The 18,024-nt window shown below is 37.9% G+C and overlaps 2 protein-coding genes and 1 pseudogene across 3 annotated transcripts; 1 reads left to right on the top strand and 2 right to left on the bottom strand.

Annotated features, from left to right (window-relative positions):
- Window positions 1-61: 61 nt before the first annotated feature.
- On the bottom strand, window positions 62-5,900 carry LOC113465389 (annotated as a pseudogene).
- A 2-nt stretch (window positions 5,901-5,902) lies between these two features.
- LOC103524486 (U11/U12 small nuclear ribonucleoprotein 48 kDa protein-like) lies at window positions 5,903-10,690 on the bottom strand (the record flags this gene model as incomplete). The annotated part of the gene is made up of 10 exons (XM_026819886.1): window positions 10,461-10,690; window positions 9,555-9,732; window positions 9,111-9,173; window positions 8,389-8,455; window positions 8,076-8,159; window positions 7,526-7,673; window positions 6,774-7,170; window positions 6,694-6,704; window positions 6,357-6,661; window positions 5,903-6,041 (listed from the first exon to the last, which is right to left on the bottom strand). Coding segments are annotated over exons 1-10 (1,497 nt in total), but the record flags the coding sequence as incomplete, so codon positions are not given.
- A 734-nt stretch (window positions 10,691-11,424) lies between these two features.
- Window positions 11,425-17,460, top strand: LOC103524502. Of its 2 annotated transcripts, XM_026819900.1 has the most exons (9): window positions 11,425-11,429; window positions 11,701-11,891; window positions 12,531-12,785; window positions 13,241-13,542; window positions 14,088-14,265; window positions 14,776-14,838; window positions 15,494-15,644; window positions 15,945-16,092; window positions 16,454-17,460. In XM_026819900.1, exons 2-9 carry the CDS (start codon window positions 11,735-11,737, stop codon window positions 17,432-17,434), a joined length of 2,235 nt encoding a protein of 744 aa, XP_026675701.1. In that variant the 5' UTR covers window positions 11,425-11,429; window positions 11,701-11,734; the 3' UTR covers window positions 17,435-17,460. The 2 variants fall into 2 exon arrangements, with proteins under 2 accessions (XP_026675701.1, XP_008487737.2); XM_008489515.3 differs by lacking the exons at window positions 11,425-11,429; window positions 11,701-11,891 and adding an exon at window positions 12,011-12,066.
- The last annotated feature ends 564 nt before the right edge of the window (window positions 17,461-18,024 follow it).

The raw sequence follows: 18,024 nt of genomic DNA, 5'->3' as shown, positions 1-18,024 counted from the left end.
AGAATGGCTAATCAGCAGACTGTGTTAATCTTTCCAAGTTCCCCGTATAACTTATGCATATTCAATGGTTACCTGAAAGAGGGCTCAGCGAAATTTTGTTTAATGAAAAAATTCCAAGTCTCAGCTAAAGGAGACGCATGGTTTTCTGTGGGTAAAAACCATGGAATATGCTTTGGCAGCCAGAGTGTTAAAGTTGAAAAGTCATATCTCCTTGGCGAAAGTACCCCTGTAGCCGGTAGTAAAATACGACTTTGAGAAATACGGAGGAAAAAAAATCGGTAGTAGTTGTCAAACACCCACTGTCGTCACCTAGCTTTTGTATTATAAAGAATGGCTAATCAGCAGACTGTATTAATCTTTCTAAGTTCCCCGTATAACTTCTGTATTTTCAATGGTTACCTGAAAGAGGGCTCGGCGAAATTTTGTTTAATGAAAAAAATCCAAGTCTCAGTTAAAGGAGATGCATGGTTTTCTGTGGGTAAAAACCATGAAATATGCTTTGGCAGCCAGAGTGTTAAAGTTGAAAAGTCATATCTTCTTGGCGAAAGTACCTCTGTAGCCGGTAGTAAAATACGACTTTGAGAAATACGGAGGAAAAAAAAATCTTGAAAATCTCAAATGAATGGATTAGTCCGCTCTGCTCTTTAGACAGTCGAATGTCTCTAACTCCCCAGTCTACAGGCTCATGTTGAAACGAATTTAATGGTGCGTTTCCACTTACTCGGCATGATATAATTTTCCATTTGAACAAATGGAAAAATATCATGTCAAATGAGTGAAAACGCGCCATTAGACGTTGTTAATTAGTCTCCGTGCATGTGCCCGTACAGGTTACGAGCAAGCTAACAGTGACAAAAGATCTATCCAGGTCGCAGTGAAATAGGACATAGGACGTTTATTATAGCCTATGGCCCTACTTATACCAATACCAATGCTAACAATCATTTCAACATGACCCTGATGAACGAGGAGTTAGCCATTCAAATGAATGTACTTTAATGTCATTAGAGACTTTATGCAACCAAAATTAGCGTCCCGTTAACTGGACTCAATTTAATGGTGCGTTTCCACTTACTCGGCATGATATAATTTTCCATTTGAACAAATGGAAAAATATCATGTCAAATGAGTGAAAACGCACCATTAGACTTTGTTAGTCTCCGTGCGTGTGCCCGTACAGGTTACGAGCATGCTAACAGTGACAAAAGATCTATCCAGGTCGCAGTGAAATAGGACGTTTATTATAGCCTATGGCCCTACTTATACCAATACCAATACTAACAATCATTTCAACATGACCCTGATGAACGAGGAGTTAGCCATTCAAATGAATGTACTTTAAGTAATGTTATTTTATGCAACCAAAATTAGCGTCCCGTTAACTGGACTCTGCGCATGTGCAGAAAAGAATTTTCGTCACATGACGAAAGAGTTCAGTTAACGGGACGCTAATTTTGGTAGCAAAAACTCGATTTGTTCAATATGTTTATTGTTCTTTGGGTTGTGACGTACGTAATCAATAATGATAATGACCTAAAATGGAGAATTTAATCGTTCCCAGAAAGAAAGACCTATGTTAGTTTAGTAGCAAACTTAACATAGGCCCTTCTTCAGGGGAACAATTCAATAACATGTGCAGAAAAGAATTTTCGTCACATGACGAAAGAGTTCAGTTAACGGGACGCTAATTTTGGTAGCAAAAACTCGATTTGTTCAATGTGTTTATTGTTCTTTGGGTTGTGACGTACGCAATCAATAATGATAATGACCTAAAATGGAGAATTCAATCGTTCCAAGAAAGAAAGACCTATGTTAGTTTAGTAGCAAACTTAACATAGGCCCTTCTTCAAGGGAACAATTCAATATGAAAATCGATTTTCTAATATTGTTATATTTTCGCGTGTATAATACCCGTTATACATATTTATGCATTTTTCTGTAAATTATTAAAATTCAAAAATACTTGCAAAACAAGAGAGAGAGAGATTTTTATAGACAGAGAAGAACGAAAAGTGAAAAAAAAAGTAAAAAACAGTCTGGAGAGAGGAAAAAATACCAGAAGTTTGTTTCAGCTCCTCAGATTATCGAGTTGCAAAGTCCCCCCCGAATACACACCCCAGGTACCTACGTAACTTTATCAGTACAATCAAAAGTCCATAAAAAGGGAAAATTCAAGTCCGAATGCTACGGGAAAAATCCCCCTACTCTGCCTTGAACTAGTCAAGTGCCTATGTAGCATCGTGTTAAAAGCCCCTCCATTGCTGCCAAACTAAGCAAGTAGCTGCATCGTATAGAAAGCAAAGTTAAAAAAAAAAAAAAAAAAAAAAAAAAAAAAAATGCGATAGGTTTGTTTAAGCTTCCCACCCTGGGTATCTAATTTTACCAGCATAGCAGAAAATTTCATAAAGAGGAAAGTCAAGTCCGAGTACTACGGGAAAATTCCCTCTGCCTCAAGTCAAGTAGCATCGTTTTAAAAGCCCCTACATTGCTGCCAAACTAAGCAAGTAGCTGCATCGTATAGAAAGTTCAAAGCTCTGGCACATGCGCACATTTTCCCCCACTCTAGTTAAGCTCCTCCTCTTTAACTTCGACGCTGTGCTGACAAAGTATAGCACTTTGGGTGGGCATTCGGGTGGGGACTATGCTTCTCGACGGTCGGAATCTAGAAAAAATTCTGCCGCGATCTTTTTTCGTGAAATTAATTTAAAATTTCTTCTATATTATTATTTCTATTATACACATTTTTACTTTCATTTATTTTATTATTTACCATTTAAAAATTATTATTTATTGTGTCGTTTAAAATATGTGAATGAGGAGAAAATGGAAATAAAAGCACGAATTTTGTGTACAAAAGGAGATACCTACGAGTTGCTTATTTATAAAAAAAAAAAGAAGAAAAAAAAAATACAGTGACCTTAAAAATACACCAATGAACCTCGCTTTAAAAGGGGCTAAGGTGTGTGACTACTGAGCAGATAGTTTCGGGTTCGAATCCCGGCGACTTTTTTTTTCAAATCCTGAAAGCTATTATAGACCACGTATGCAAGTGTAACGTTATTTTAGACACGAACATTAGCTTAGAGAAATTAAATTAAAGTTTAAAGGAGTTTTTTTCAAGGAGGTTTTCACATCTTTTTCAATCCTCTCCTTGGCACCATTCTCCCAATACTCCAAGGCACGGGGTGGGCATTCGGGTGGGGACTATGCTTCTCGACGGTCGGAATCTAGAAAAAATTCTGCCGCGATCTTTTTTTTTCAACTTTGATTATGTTTTGTAAATAAATAGACAAGTAGATTGGAATCATCAACTTTTCTTGATATTTTCTTCATATTGTCTAAAAAAAATATTTTTTAAAAATTTAAAATTACAGCTTTAGTAAATTATTTGAAGTTACACACTTCATTATTTTGAGGTCATCAAGTTACACTTGACAATGTTTACCGTTATGGCAAGAAGTGATGAGTAGTTTTTTCTTTGACTTTAGTTTGTTAACACCCACCGCCTTGATCTTGTAAATATGTAATTAAACAACTTGAAAATCTAAACCTATTGTACAAAACATTATTGTAAAATTATGTAAATGTGAATTAGCATTTAAGTTGAAGAATATAACTATGTACCTAATTGAATAATATGTTTTTATTACAATAATTCTCTGTAGCTATAGAGATGATACCACTCGTATTTTTCCCCCCCTAACGTGACTAGAACCCTAGAGTGACTTGTTTAGTCTACACGCTTACCACACTCGATGTAGCTTAACTTTCAAGATTTTCTGGTAGCGCCCAAGCCTCCTAAGTGCTAGATCGCGGGTTCGATTCCCGCCGGGGGCGTATTCTAAACAGATAAGTTCGTTCTCACAGCGGCTGACTTTTTCCTATGCTGTTCTCTCTTTATTTTTGGGACAATAAGACCTCCCTCTAATAAACCAATTTTTTACTTTACTGTGAAAATTATGTGAGGAGGATCTGAAAATCAACAACTGTTTCAGTTAAGATACTCCAAGTTCCAAGTAAGATTCCCAAAATTTGAGTCATGGTTTGGGGTCACATAACGAAGCTTTTGGCGAAGAGAAACATTTGTTACTAATTTGTTCGAAGCAGAAGTCTAATTCCTGGAATAAAAGTACCTATCAACATTTTCCACTTCCAAAGTTCTAAACAGCCAGCCTAGTTGGCTTGAAAGATAGCGCATCTGCCTAGTAAGCGCAAGGCTGTGGGTTCGATTCCCACCCGGGGCGGATTTTATCCTGATGGGATAATGTTCGTTCTCGGAACATCTGGCTTTCTCCTATCCTGTCTTCCTTCTCTCTTCGATTTCGGGATGATAAAACCTTAGCAGTTTCAGTTCCCTCTATCAAAACTAAAAAAAGTACCATTCAGCTTGGAAGGTAGCACGCTTGCCTTGTGAGAGCTAGGACGTAGATTGATAATCGCCTGGGGCGACCTTTATTCTAAACAGATAAAGTTTAATTCCCAAAGTAATACTTACCTGCCTCAGTGGTTTAGTGGTCAAGATGATCACCTGGTAAACAGGAGGGCATGTTTTCAATTCCAGCAGAGGTATAGATTTTTGTCCAAACTAGTTGAGAATTTTGCCACATAATGATTGGAGATCTAAGGGGAAATCTAGGCTGCTCTTGTCAAGGGCCCAATCCATTGTGGGAAGCGGTGCTTTTTAGCGGAAAAAGCGGTCAAGCGTACAGGGGATTTTAGGGGACTTTTGAGTCATGGTTTGGGGTCACATAACGAAGCTTTTGGCGAAGAGAAACATTTGTTACTAATTTGTTCGAAGCAAAAGTCTAATTCCTGGAATAAAAGTACCTATCAACATTTTCCACTTCCAAAGTTCTAAACGGCCAGCCTAGTTGTCTTGAAAGATAGCGCGTCTGCCTAGTAACTAGTAAGCGCAAGGCTGCGGGTTCGATTCCCGCCCGGGGCGAATTTTATCCTGATGGGATAATGTTCGTTCTAGGAACATCTGGCTTTCTCCTATCCTGTCTTCCTTCTCTCTTCGATTTCGAAACGATAAAACCTTAGCAGTTACAGTTCCCTCTATCAAAACTAAAAAAAAAAAGTACCATTCAGCTTGGAAGGTAGTGCGCTTGCCTATTCAGAGCTAGGACGTAGATTGATAATCGCCTGGGGCGACGACCTTTATTCTAAACAGATAAAGTTTATTTTCGGAACGACTGGCTTTCCTTTGTCCTCCTCGTCTTTTAGATTTCGGGACGATAAGACATTCATTTTTTTTTTTTAAAGGAAAGCTTGAAATAGGTTTTTAATTCTCCTAATGGAAAACTCATGGAGAAATAGGAAAATATCTCTCAGATTTGATCCTACTATAAAAAGAAAAAAAAATACCCAAAATTTTATTGTCTTCTCCTAAGGTAGGGGTAGGGGAGAACTTACCATCATAACTGAAGCACAGGGACGTAATACCAGTGTCGTATCTATGGAACTGACACAGGCGTTTCTTATTGAAGCCATCCCAGATGTTGACGTACCCGTCTGAGCCTCCAGTGGCGAACGTGTTGTACTCTTGATGAAAACTGTGAAGCAGAAAATATTTTGTGTAAGTGTTAGGAGAAAATCGAGGTGACGGTAGTTCATATTTTTAAAGCTTCTTCCTGTTAAATTTTCCTGAGGAAAATCAATTATCTGGGGTTTCATTACCACGAACTATATTAAACATGATCGTACACCTATTCAAAAGTATAGCTCACAAGTCGCTCTCCCTCTCGGTGGTTGATCTTTTTTAAAGCTTCTTCCTCTGTTAAGTAAATTATCCCGTGAGAAATCAATTACCGTATCTGAGGTTGGTAGTATAAACAGGGTATGTATATTTTATTCTCCACTCACCTAATAGCATTCACGGGATAAATCTTCTCAATCCCATCTCATAACTGAAGCACAGGGACGTAATACCAGTGTCGTATCTATGGAACTGACACAGGCGTTTCTTATTGAAGCCATCCCAGATGTTGACATACCCGTCTGAGCCTCCAGTGGCGAATGTGTTGTACTCTTGATGGAAACTGAGAAGCAGAAAATATTTTGTGTAAGTGTTAGGAGAAAATTGAGGTGACGGTAGTTCATAATTTTTAAAGCTTCTTCCTGTTAAATTTTCCGGGGGGAAATCAATTATTTGGGGTTTCATTACCACAAACTATATTAAACATGATCGTACACCTATTGAAAAGTATAGCTCACAAGTCGCTCTCCCTCTCGGTGGTTGATCTTTTTTAAAGCTTCTTCCTCTGTTAAATTATAAAATTATCCCGTGAGAAATCAATTACCGTATCTGAGGTTGGTAGTATAAACAAGGTATGTATATTCTATTCTCCACTCACCTAATAGCATTCACGGGATAAATCTTCTCAATCCCATCCTCCTTAATACGGTGACACTTGAATGCATACTTCATCTTCTGCATCTCTGGACCCGTGTCCAAATATTCCACGGCTGCCCGTCCCTCTATACTGCTCAACACGTAGCCTTGCTTGTTCGGGAAACATTTGATGCAACGCGTTTGAAATTTGAGGGACGATTCGCGACGTTGCATAATGTAGCCCATGTTGCGCAGATCCCAGATGCAAACCTTGCGACCTGCTGTGCCCACGACGAACTTTTCGCCACACAAACTCATTGTGAACACCTGTAGGGATGTAGAATTTCGAGGTCAAAAGCTAGTTTCATTGCTATGAAATAAAAACGGCGGTGGAACACTCATCTTTTTTTTTTTTTTCTTCGTCTTCTTTTTTTTAAGCCCTGAGGATACCGTCTCTTATCAGGACTTCTTGAACTGTGCGATCGTTTCCTATGCTCCTTTTGTTCACTATCACTCTGTTTAGAGTGTGTATATTTTGATTTATCCCGATCCCTGCCATGTCTTTGTTCCTTTCTATAATACTCGTTTCGGCGATCATCACTTCTGGATCTTTTATCATCTCTGTCTCGCGAATGTCTTCTGTGTGATGGGTGTATATCACTAGGCATTACCTCGTCTACGACTTCCCATTGCCTATGGTTGTTAGGTACATTGAGTCTTCTGCCATGACGCCACTCAATAGTAGATTCCACAGGATTAGGATTAGTCTCTGGACCGCTGCCATCTTTGTAGTTGAAAAAGAATTCCATCTGACTTTGTATCACCTCTCGGAAAGTCTGAAAAGAGAGGAAGGAAAACAGTTGGGCAAATTAGTGATGTGTTACAAAGACAATAGGGTTGAGAAGCTGGTCTGAATTTTAGCAAAAAACAAGGTACCTAGAAAGGAAGACAGGATAAGAGAAAGCCAGTCAATCCCTTCTGTTCATGATAGTTTGCCACAGGCAGAAATGGAACCTGCGACCTAGCACTTACAAAGCAGGCGCCCTACCTTCCACGTTATCTAGGCTGGTCTCACTATATTAATGATAGTGATGCAATATGTTCTTTTCACAATGTGCTAAGAATCTTTTTCAAGGATTTCTTGTATTGAAAATCTCCAATATGTTATACCTGCAGTGTAGTTAAACTCACCTCAGTGTCCGATTTCTTTCTGTCTTGATCTGGGTTCTTCTTTCTGTAAGCCTGCCTACGACGTTTGGCATCTCTCTCTGCTGCCAATAGGTCTTTCAATGTTTGGGGAGTGCCTTCGGAATTCTTGCCTACATTGGGGATTTCACATCTGAAATAGACACAATAATAAATTCTTGAGTGGAAGGTAACTACATACATTAGGTATTAGACAAGATTACAGGTTAATGTTGGGGGTGTTTCCAAATCATTGGTGCTGTATTATAGAGTGTATTTTGAATACAATGCTTGTGATGATACCTTGAAATCTTAGATTGTAGATTCTCCAATTAGCCTAAAGATACCACATATCTAGCAAAGAGCAAAGTTTCTAAGGTTAAAAACAGATTGGAGTGGTGAAGATCTTTTTGCCTTCAGCTCCATGTGGTTCCAATTTGTACCTTGAACTTACCCTAGAGCCATCACATCAGTGAGTGTATTAAAAACAGATTGGAGTGGTGAAGATCTTTTTGCCTTCAGCTCCATGTGGTTCCAATTTGTACCTTGAACTTACCCTAGAGCCATCACATCAGTGAGTGTCTTCTGTGCTTGGTGATGAGAAGATGTTTTCTGAACTGCATAATCATACAAGATGTACCTCTCATCTTGTAGATTCTCCAATTAGCCTAAAGATACCACATATCTAGCAAAGAGCAAAGTTTCTAAGGTTAAAAACAGATTGGAGTGGTGAAGATTTTTTTGCCTTCAGCTCCATGTGGTTCCAATTTGTACCTTGAACTTACCCTAGAGCCATCACATCAGTGAGTGTCTTCTGTGCTTGGTGATGAGAAGATGTTTTCTGAACTGCATAATCATACAAGATGTACCTCTCATCCGAGGTAAACTCATACAGGTAGTGATCAAAAGTAAGAGGGGGCTCTCTAAGACGAGTACCTGTGCAGTAACAAGTGGGGTTAAGGAATAGCACTACCTATGTAGTTGGGGATTATTTGTATAATAGAAGGTGACCAGGTTGTTAATATGGCGGTTTTTTCTTAGGTAAATGATATTGAACTTATTTTCAAGAAATGTGTCACAGTCTGAGTTAGTTCTGACCTAAGTTTGTTCCTATATTATTAATCTACCTGTTGTCTCCTAATAATCTCGATATTAAAAAATGTACCTATCTACCTAAATTTCCTATGATAACATCTAATTTTGATACCATAATACATCTGAAAAAACAAAAAGGAAGAAAATGTGACTATGTATTTATACATAATCGCTAAGATGAAGGTGTAGAATTAACTAAAGGATACAACATAGGATCTATTTTTTCAATGGTGTACAACATTTCCATGGACATCCAAATAAAGAAACCTGAAAGCACAATACTGAATTATAGACATTATTTAAGAAAAAAAAAAAAAATAATAAATAAAAAAAAATAACAATGTTAAGTACTAATACTAAGAATACTTGTAGGGAATGGATTACCTAGACAATAAATTGAACATTGATAAACTGTCAAATATAGCCTCAGTGGAACCTTACACCCATCTACTAAGACACTGAACAACAGAAGGTGAAAAAGCCAAATGGAACTTACTTATGTTCAAGTTTCTATTTCTCTTCAGAGCTTGAGCAAAGATTTCCTGTTGCTTGTATTTATCTGTAAAAAGAAACAGGAGGAAAAATTTCATGAATCCTAAAAATCACTAGAAAGTAAATAAGACTCATGGTATTATGGTGAATAGCTACTGTTTTTCATCATGATGTGATGAAGTCTACAGTTCTACATTGCATGAGGAGACTCCAAGGAGAAAAACTAGTTTTGGGTCATGTAATAAGTAATAAATATGTCATATGTGTAACCATAGAAAGTACACATAATTCCCTAGATTTTTTTCTTTCCCCCCCCCTAAATGAGTCAAAAATAAACCCAGAGGAACGTGTAACAGCCACTTTAATCCTCAGGAGTTAGTCATACTTGGTTTATTTGGACAACACAGGAACATTAGAAATCAATGCTGGTTCTTAGTTATTTTCTTACCTATTTGAACAACCGAAGGATGACCAATCAAATGTGACTCCAAGGGTTCTAGGAAATTGTCATCCAATGAGTAGCCTTGGGATCTTAGGCGGCATTTTTCCACATGCTCCTTCATGTTGTTCTCGGGTACCCTGTGTTCTTTATTGATGGGACAAGATTTGAACACTGTCAGAGTTTCCTGAAAATAAATAACTTTGAATTAATACAGGCTATTGCTTTGTTCAAACTGTTGTTTGTGTTGGTAACTCCAAGTATGCTTCAAGCACCTGGATATAATAATTTATGCAATATTTGAAGTTGACCTAAGTTTTAGATACACAAAAACCTTATCCAGTAAGTATCAAGTCATATTTTAGTAAATGGTAAGAAACTGTAGAAATAGAGTGGTAAAAATCCATTTTGGTAATAATAATAATAGTGCTTATTTATACTGCTCACATAGGACTGAAAAGTCCCTTTACTCCAGCAGTAGGCTACTACTACTACTACTACCACCATACCTCGGCCAGGATTGAACCCACGCCCTCCTGTTTACCAGGTGAGCGCCTTGACCACTACACCACTGAGGTAAGTGTACTTTTACTCTTATAAAACATTACCTGTGACTCCTCAAGTTTCCAGTTCAGAGATTTGGTTACTTTCTGTAGAACACCCTCAGCCTCTTCTATGAACCGTGCAATTTCCTTTCTGAAGTTGAGATCCATGGTAATCAGGTTCTTTTTTTTGTAGGTATGCTTTACAATCAAAGTAGAAATTGACGAAAGGATTGGATTTGAATAAAAGTTTTAAACGCAAAACCTGACCTGCAACACATGACACACTACACTTCAAAAACACCCAATCATGAATTTTAATTTTCAAATTCACCCGCGAAGTCCACGAAATAATTTTCTTATAAAACATTACCTGTGACTCCTCAAGTTTCCAGTTCAGAGATTTGGTTACTTTCTGTAGAACACCCTCAGCCTCTTCTATGAACTGTGCAATTTCCTTTCTGAAGTTGAGATCCATGGTAATCAGGTTCTTTTTTTTTTTTGCAAGTATGCTTTACAATCAAAATAGAAATTGACAAAAGGATTGGATTTGAATAAAAGTTTTAAACGCAAAACCAGACCTGCAACACATGACACACTTCAAAAACACCCAATCATGATTTCATGAATTTTAATTTTCAATTTTCAAATTCACCCGCGAAGTCCACGAAATAATTTTATTTGAATTGAATTTTCACGCGCTCTAGCGGACAATATTGGAAGCTCAATTTTGTTCTACGGATGTTGTGCAACGTTTCACGCGCAGCTTTGATGCGCAACGTTGCACAACACACGGGAGGCTGTCCTGTCGAGGCACCTTGCAACAGTTTGTGACATTGTGCTTGTGTGCTCTTTACAGCAGAGGCAGATAAGTTGTTGCTGCTGTTGTCGTTATTTCCACTACCTATATTCTACATTTCAAAAATAAACCATTGAAATATTGAATTTTCACGCGCTCTAGCGGACAATATTGGAAGCTCAATTTTGTTCTACGGATGTTGTGCAACGTTTCACGCGCAGCTTTGATTCGCAACGTTGCACAACACACGGGAGGCTGTCCTGTCGAGGCACCTTGCAACAGTTTGTGCTTGTGTGCTCTTTACAGCAGAGGCAGATAAGTTGTTGCTGCTGTTGTCGTTATTTCCACTATATTCTACATTTCAAAAATAAACCATTGAAATAAAAGTTTCACTGACAAAATTTTGTTGCTCATTACCTACCTCTATTACCTTCCACATCTAAAGTAATTTTTCCATGTTCCTAAGTATGTGGTACCAGTACCAACTGTAACCATAATCACAAACCAAATTTCAAGAAATTTTAGATTACCGTATAAGGTAAGGTACCTACTCGTACCTGAACATTGAAACTTTCACTGACAAAATTTTGTTGCTCATTACCTACCTCTATTACCTTCCACATCTAAAGTAATTTTTCCATGTTCCTAAGTATGTGGTAGGTACCAGTACCAACTGTAACCATAATCACAAACCAAATTTCAAGAAATTTTAGATTACCGTATAAGGTACCTACTCGTACCTGAACATTGGAAAGTACCAACTGTAACCATAATCACAAACCAAATTTCAAGAAATTTTAGATTACCGTATAAGGTACCTACTCGTACCTGAACATTGGAACATCAAAATGGATGGCAGAATACAACATGCTATGGACGCGAATCAGCTGCTGGTTTACGTTCGAGCTCGAGATCCCATATACAATCCCCATTTGACGGAATACAACAACCTAGAAGTAGTTAACAAATTATGGGAAGAAATCGCGGAGGAAATGGAAGCTCCAGGTTTGTATACTCATTAATTTGTTTTATTATTATAATTTTCAAGAGGTTCGATAAGGGGAACTGTAACAATAAAATTGTTAACGGAGCGGAGGTCTTATCGTCCCAAAAGCGTACAACAACCTAGAAGTAGTTAACAAATTATGGGAAGAAATCGCGGAGGAAATGGAAGCTCCAGGTTTGTATACTCATTAATTTGTTTCATTATTATAATTTTCAAGAGGTTCGATAAGGGGAACTGTAACAATAAAATTGTTAACGGAGCGTAGGTCTTATCGCCCCAAAAGCAAAGAGAGAAAGAAGACAGGATAGGAGAAAGAAAGCCGTTCCGAGAACGAACGTTGAGTTGGTGATAAAATTCGCCCCAGGCGGGAATCGAAACCGCGACCTAGCCGCTTACAACGTAGACGCGTTACCTTTCAATCCAACTGGCTAAAAATGGTAGTTTTTATTTATTTCAACAGAAAGAAAGCCGTTCCGAGAACGAACGTTGAGTTGGTGATAAAATTCGCCCCAGGCGGGAATCGAAACCGCGACCTAGCCGCTTACAAAGTAGACGCGGTTCCTTTCAATCCAACTGGCTAAAAATGGTAGTTTTTATTTATTTCAACACAATATTAATTTTAAAAATTCTCTTTTCAGTTTCTGAATGCAAGGCTAAATGGCATAGCTTGAGATCAAGTTACTCGCGATATGTACGAGACCTTAAGAAAATACCAAGGGGATCTACCGTAAAAAGGAAGAAATGGCACTTAGCAGATGCCATGTCCTTCTTGGATGAGTTCATGGGCCCTCAGAGATCAATGACAAGCAAAATCTCCATGCCCGATAATGAAAACAAATATGAAGTTGATGATCCAAACACTAATCCGTTGAGTCAATCAGGTGATAGTGAAGATGAAACCGTTCCAATGACTGATAATCCAATGGTTTCTGTAACTCAAGAGAGGAAGAAAAGAAGACAATCGCCAGCCGCGGAAATAGTACCAGATGAATACCTGCAATCCGTCACTGTCCAGAATCGAGAAGAAGACGATCCAAATTTATTATTTTTCAAAAGCCTCTTACCGGATGTAGAAAAGTTAAAACCAAGAAACCAGCGTAGATTTAAAAGCAAAGTCATGGATCTTTTAAATACGTTTCTTGACAGTCAGGAAGATTCGGAATAATAAACCCTTCTTCCACATCGATGACTACCTAATATGAATCAAAGGCGGTAACCAGCGTAGATTTAAAAGCAAAGTCATGGATCTTTTAAATACGTTTCTTGACAGTCAGGAAGATTCGGAATAATAAGCCCTTCTTCCACATCGATGACTACCTATGAATCAAAGGCGGGGGTGATAGTGAAGATGAAACAGTTCCAATGACTGATAATCCAATGGTTTCTGTAACTCAAGAGAGGAAGAAAAGAAGACAATCGCCAGGCGCGGAAATAGTACCAGATGAATACCTGCAATCCGTCCAGAATCGAGAAGAAGACGATCCAAATTTATTATTTTTCAAAAGCCTCTTACCGGATGTAGAAAAGTTAAAACCAAGAATTACCATGGATCTCAACTTCAGAAAGGAAATTGCACAGTTCATAGAAGAGGCTGAGGGTGTTCTACAGAAAGTAACCAAATCTCTGAACTGGAAACTTGAGGAGTCACAGGTAATGTTTTATAAGAGTAAAAGTACACTTACCTTGGTGGTGTAGTGGTCAAGGCGCTTGCCTGGTAAACAGGAGGGCGTGGGTTCAATCCTGGCCGAGGTATGGTGGTAGTAAGTAGTAGTAGTAGCCTACTGCTGGAGTAAAGGGACTTTTCAGTCCTATGTGAGCAGTATAAATAAGCACTATTATTATTACCAAAATGGATTTTTACCACTCTATTTCTACAGTTCCTTACCATTTACTAAAATATGACTTGATACTTACTGGATAAGGTTTTTGTGTATCTAAAACTTAGGTCAACTTCAAATACTTATTTAATAAATTATTATATTCAGGTGCTTGAAGCACTACAGTTCCTTACCATTTACTAAAATATGACTTGATACTTACTGGATAAGGTTTTTGTGTATCTAAAACTTAGGTCAACTTCAAATATTGAATAAATTATTATATTCAGGTGCTTGAAGCATACTTGGAGTTACCAACACAAACAACAGTTTGAACAAAGCAATAGCCTGTATTAATTCAAAGTTATTTATTTTCAGGAAACTCTGACAGTGTTCAAATCTTGTCCCATCAATAAAGAACACAGGGTACCCGAGAACAACATGAAGGAGCATGTGGAAAAATGCCGCCTAAGATCCCAAGGCTACTCATTGGATGACAATTTCCTAGAACCCTTGGAGTCACATTTGATTGGTCATCCTTCGGTTGTTCAAATAGGTAAGAAAATAACTAAGAACCAGCATTGATTTCTAATGTTCCTGTGTTGTCCAAATAAACCAAGTATGACTAACTCCTGAGGATTAAAGTGGCTGTTACATGTCCCTCTGGGTTTATTTTTGACTCATTTAGGGGGGGAAACTAAGAACCAGCATTGATTTCTAATGTTCCTGTGTTGTCCAAATAAACCAAGTATGACTAACTCCTGAGGATTAAAGTGGCTGTTACACGTTCCTCTGGGTTTATTTTTGACTCATTTAGGGGGGGGGAAAGAAAAAAATCTAGGGAATTATGTGTACTTTCTATGGTTACACATATGACATATTTATTACTTATTACATGACCCAAAACTAGTTTTTCTCCTTGGAGTCTCCTCATGCAATGTAGAACTGTAGACTTCATCACATCATGATGAAAAACAGTAGCTATTCACCATAATACCATGAGTGTTATTTACTTTCTAGTGATTTTTAGGATTCATGAAATTTTTCCTCCTGTTTCTTTTTACAGATAAATACAAGCAACAGGAAATCTTTGCTCAAGCTCTGAAGAGAAATAGAAACTTGAACATAAGTAAGTTCCATTTGGCTTTTTCACCTTCTGTTGTTCAGTGTCTTAGTAGATGGGTGTAAGGTTCCACTGAGGCTATATTTGACAGTTTATCAATGTTCAATTTATTGTCTAGGTAATCCATTCCCTACAAGTATTCTTAGTATTAGTACTTAACATTGTTATTTTTTTTTATTTATTATTTTTTTTTTTTTTCTTAAATAATGTCTATAATTCAGTATTGTGCTTTCAGGTTTCTTTATTTGGATGTCCATGGAAATGTTGTACACCATTGAAAAAATAGATCCTATGTTGTATCCTTTAGTTAATTCTACACCTTCATCTTAGCGATTATGTATAAATACATAGTCACATTTTCTTCCTTTTTGTTTTTTCAGATGTATTATGGTATCAAAATTAGATGTTATCATAGGAAATTTAGGTAGATAGGTACATTTTTTAATATCGAGATTATTAAGAGACAACAGGTAGATTAATAATATAGGAACAAACTTAGGTCAGAACTAACTCAGACTGTGACACATTTCTTGAAAATAAGTTCAATATCATTTACCTAAGAAAAAACCGCCATATTAACAACCTGGTCACCTTCTATTATACAAATAATCCCCAACTACATAGGTAGTGCTATTCCTTAACCCCACTTGTTACTGCACAGGTACTCGTCTTAGAGAGCCCCCTCTTACTTTTGATCACTACCTGTATGAGTTTACCTCGGATGAGAGGTACATCTTGTATGATTATGCAGTTCAGAAAACATCTTCTCATCACCAAGCACAGAAGACACTCACTGATGTGATGGCTCTAGGGTAAGTTCAAGGTACAAATTGGAACCACATGGAGCTGAAGGCAAAAAAATCTTCACCACTCCAATCTGTTTTTAACCTTAGAAACTTTGCTCTTTGCTAGATATGTGGTATCTTTAGGCTAATTGGAGAATCTACAATCTAAGATTTCAAGGTATCATCACAAGCATTGTATTCAAAATACACTCTATAATACAGCACCAATGATTTGGAAACACCCCCAACATTAACCTGTAATCTTGTCTAATACCTAATGTATGTAGTTACCTTCCACTCAAGAATTTATTATTGTGTCTATTTCAGATGTGAAATCCCCAATGTAGGCAAGAATTCCGAAGGCACTCCCCAAACATTGAAAGACCTATTGGCAGCAGAGAGAGATGCCAAACGTCGTAGGCAGGCTTACAGAAAGAAGAACCCAGATCAAGACAGAAAGAAATCGGACACTGAGGTGAGTTTAACTACACTGCAGGTATAACATATTGGAGATTTTCAATACAAGAAATCCTTGAAAAAGATTCTTAGCACATTGTGAAAAGAACATATTGCATCACTATCATTAATATAGTGAGACCAGCCTAGATAACGTGGAAGGTAGGGCGCCTGCTTTGTAAGTGCTAGGTCGCAGGTTCCATTTCTGCCTGTGGCAAACTATCATGAACAGAAGGGATTGACTGGCTTTCTCTTATCCTGTCTTCCTTTCTAGGTACCTTGTTTTTTGCTAAAATTCAGACCAGCTTCTCAATCTCAACCCTATTGTCTTTGTAACACATCACTAATTTGCCCAACTGTTTTCCTTCCTCTCTTTTCAGACTTTCCGAGAGGTGATACAAAGTCAGATGGAATTCTTTTTCAACTACAAAGATGGCAGCGGTCCAGAGACCAATCCTAATCCTGTGGAATCTACTATTGAGTGGCGTCATGGTAGAAGACTCAATGTACCTAACAACCATAGGCAATGGGAAGTCGTAGACGAGGTAATGCCTAGTGATATACACCCACACAGAAGACATTCGCGAGACAAAGATGATAAAAGATCCAGAAGTGATGATCGCCGAAACGAGTATTATAGAAGGGAACAAAGACATGGCAGGGATCGGGATAAAGCGAAATATACACACTCTAAACAGAGTGATAGTGAACAAAAGGAGCATAGGAAACGATCGCACAGTTCAAGAAGTCCTGATAAGAGACGGTCCGAATATTATGAAAGCAGTTCACGTAGATACCCAAACAAACATAGGAAATCAAGAAGTAGAAGTCCAGGAAGACACAGATCTAGCCATTATGACACTGGTAGATACAGAAGTCACGAAAAGTATCGTCGTTCTAGAAGTAAAAGTCGTACGAGAGGTACAGTACATAAATCTGCACGTGATGGTGAATATTATAGGGAGCAAATTGACGAAACTGCAAGTTACAAACAATATCAATCCGATAGATACGATAATCACAGGAAGCATAGGGATAGAAGTCGGTCTAGAGATTTAAAATCAAAACAACCCTATTCTAACTATAAAAGTAATACTTTAGAGAAGAAATCCTTTCATGAAGACAGTACTGGGAACACTGTGAACTTAGATCTTGTTAAACAAGAACCAGAATCACCGGAACGAATGAACCACACTGATTATTTAGAACTGACAGGAAAACTACTTCCCCCTTCAGCGAGAAGGAACTCAAGTTACAGCTCGGAATCAAGTTTCGAATCTACTCACGGTAAGATACCAAAATCCTATTCTACTAGTAAGAAGAAAAAATCTAAAAAAGATAGGAAAAGAACAAGAGAGTAGTAACTCGCAACTTAGAGAGAGAGAGAGAGAGAGAGAAAAAATCTGGTGTGAACACCACACGACTTTCCTTATCCTATTGAATGATGCTTATTTGGGTGTTCTTCTACCCAACTTTTACAGTTTAGTCAGTATAGCTGAAAACCGCCAAAACACAAACACAATTAGCCACTGTTAGACAACGCAAACACTGTAAGACAATAAATAAAATATCCATCAACAAAAGAACCATCATCTTGGATATTTGGGTTTGTGTAGTCTGTAGTAATATTAGTTAGAAATACGAAATCAGGAAGAACATTCCCCAGGGCTTCTTTTTTCACTTTTGTCCTACGGTCTTAACTGAGCAAGGGTTTACGATTCTTACCTCTGCATCCTGATTGGTTGCCATTCCCAGCATAGCGGGTGTGGGTCCTATGCCTCTAATCTCTCCTCCCATGTCCTCCTCCAAGTCTGCATCCTCCAAACATTCCTTAATGACACGGGGTAGCTCATTGGATTTGATGTAGTTGTCTCCAGCCACCTAATGAAAATAGGGGATTGAAAGATTTTTTTTTATGAGGAAAGGAGAACCGTTCGGAGAACGAAATCTC

Source organism: Diaphorina citri, unplaced genomic scaffold, assembly GCF_000475195.1.
Source record: "Diaphorina citri unplaced genomic scaffold, Diaci psyllid genome assembly version 1.1 scaffold101, whole genome shotgun sequence".
NCBI classification, from domain to species: Eukaryota; Metazoa; Arthropoda; class Insecta; order Hemiptera; family Psyllidae; genus Diaphorina; species Diaphorina citri.
This window is presented reverse-complemented; position numbering and strand designations above follow the sequence as displayed.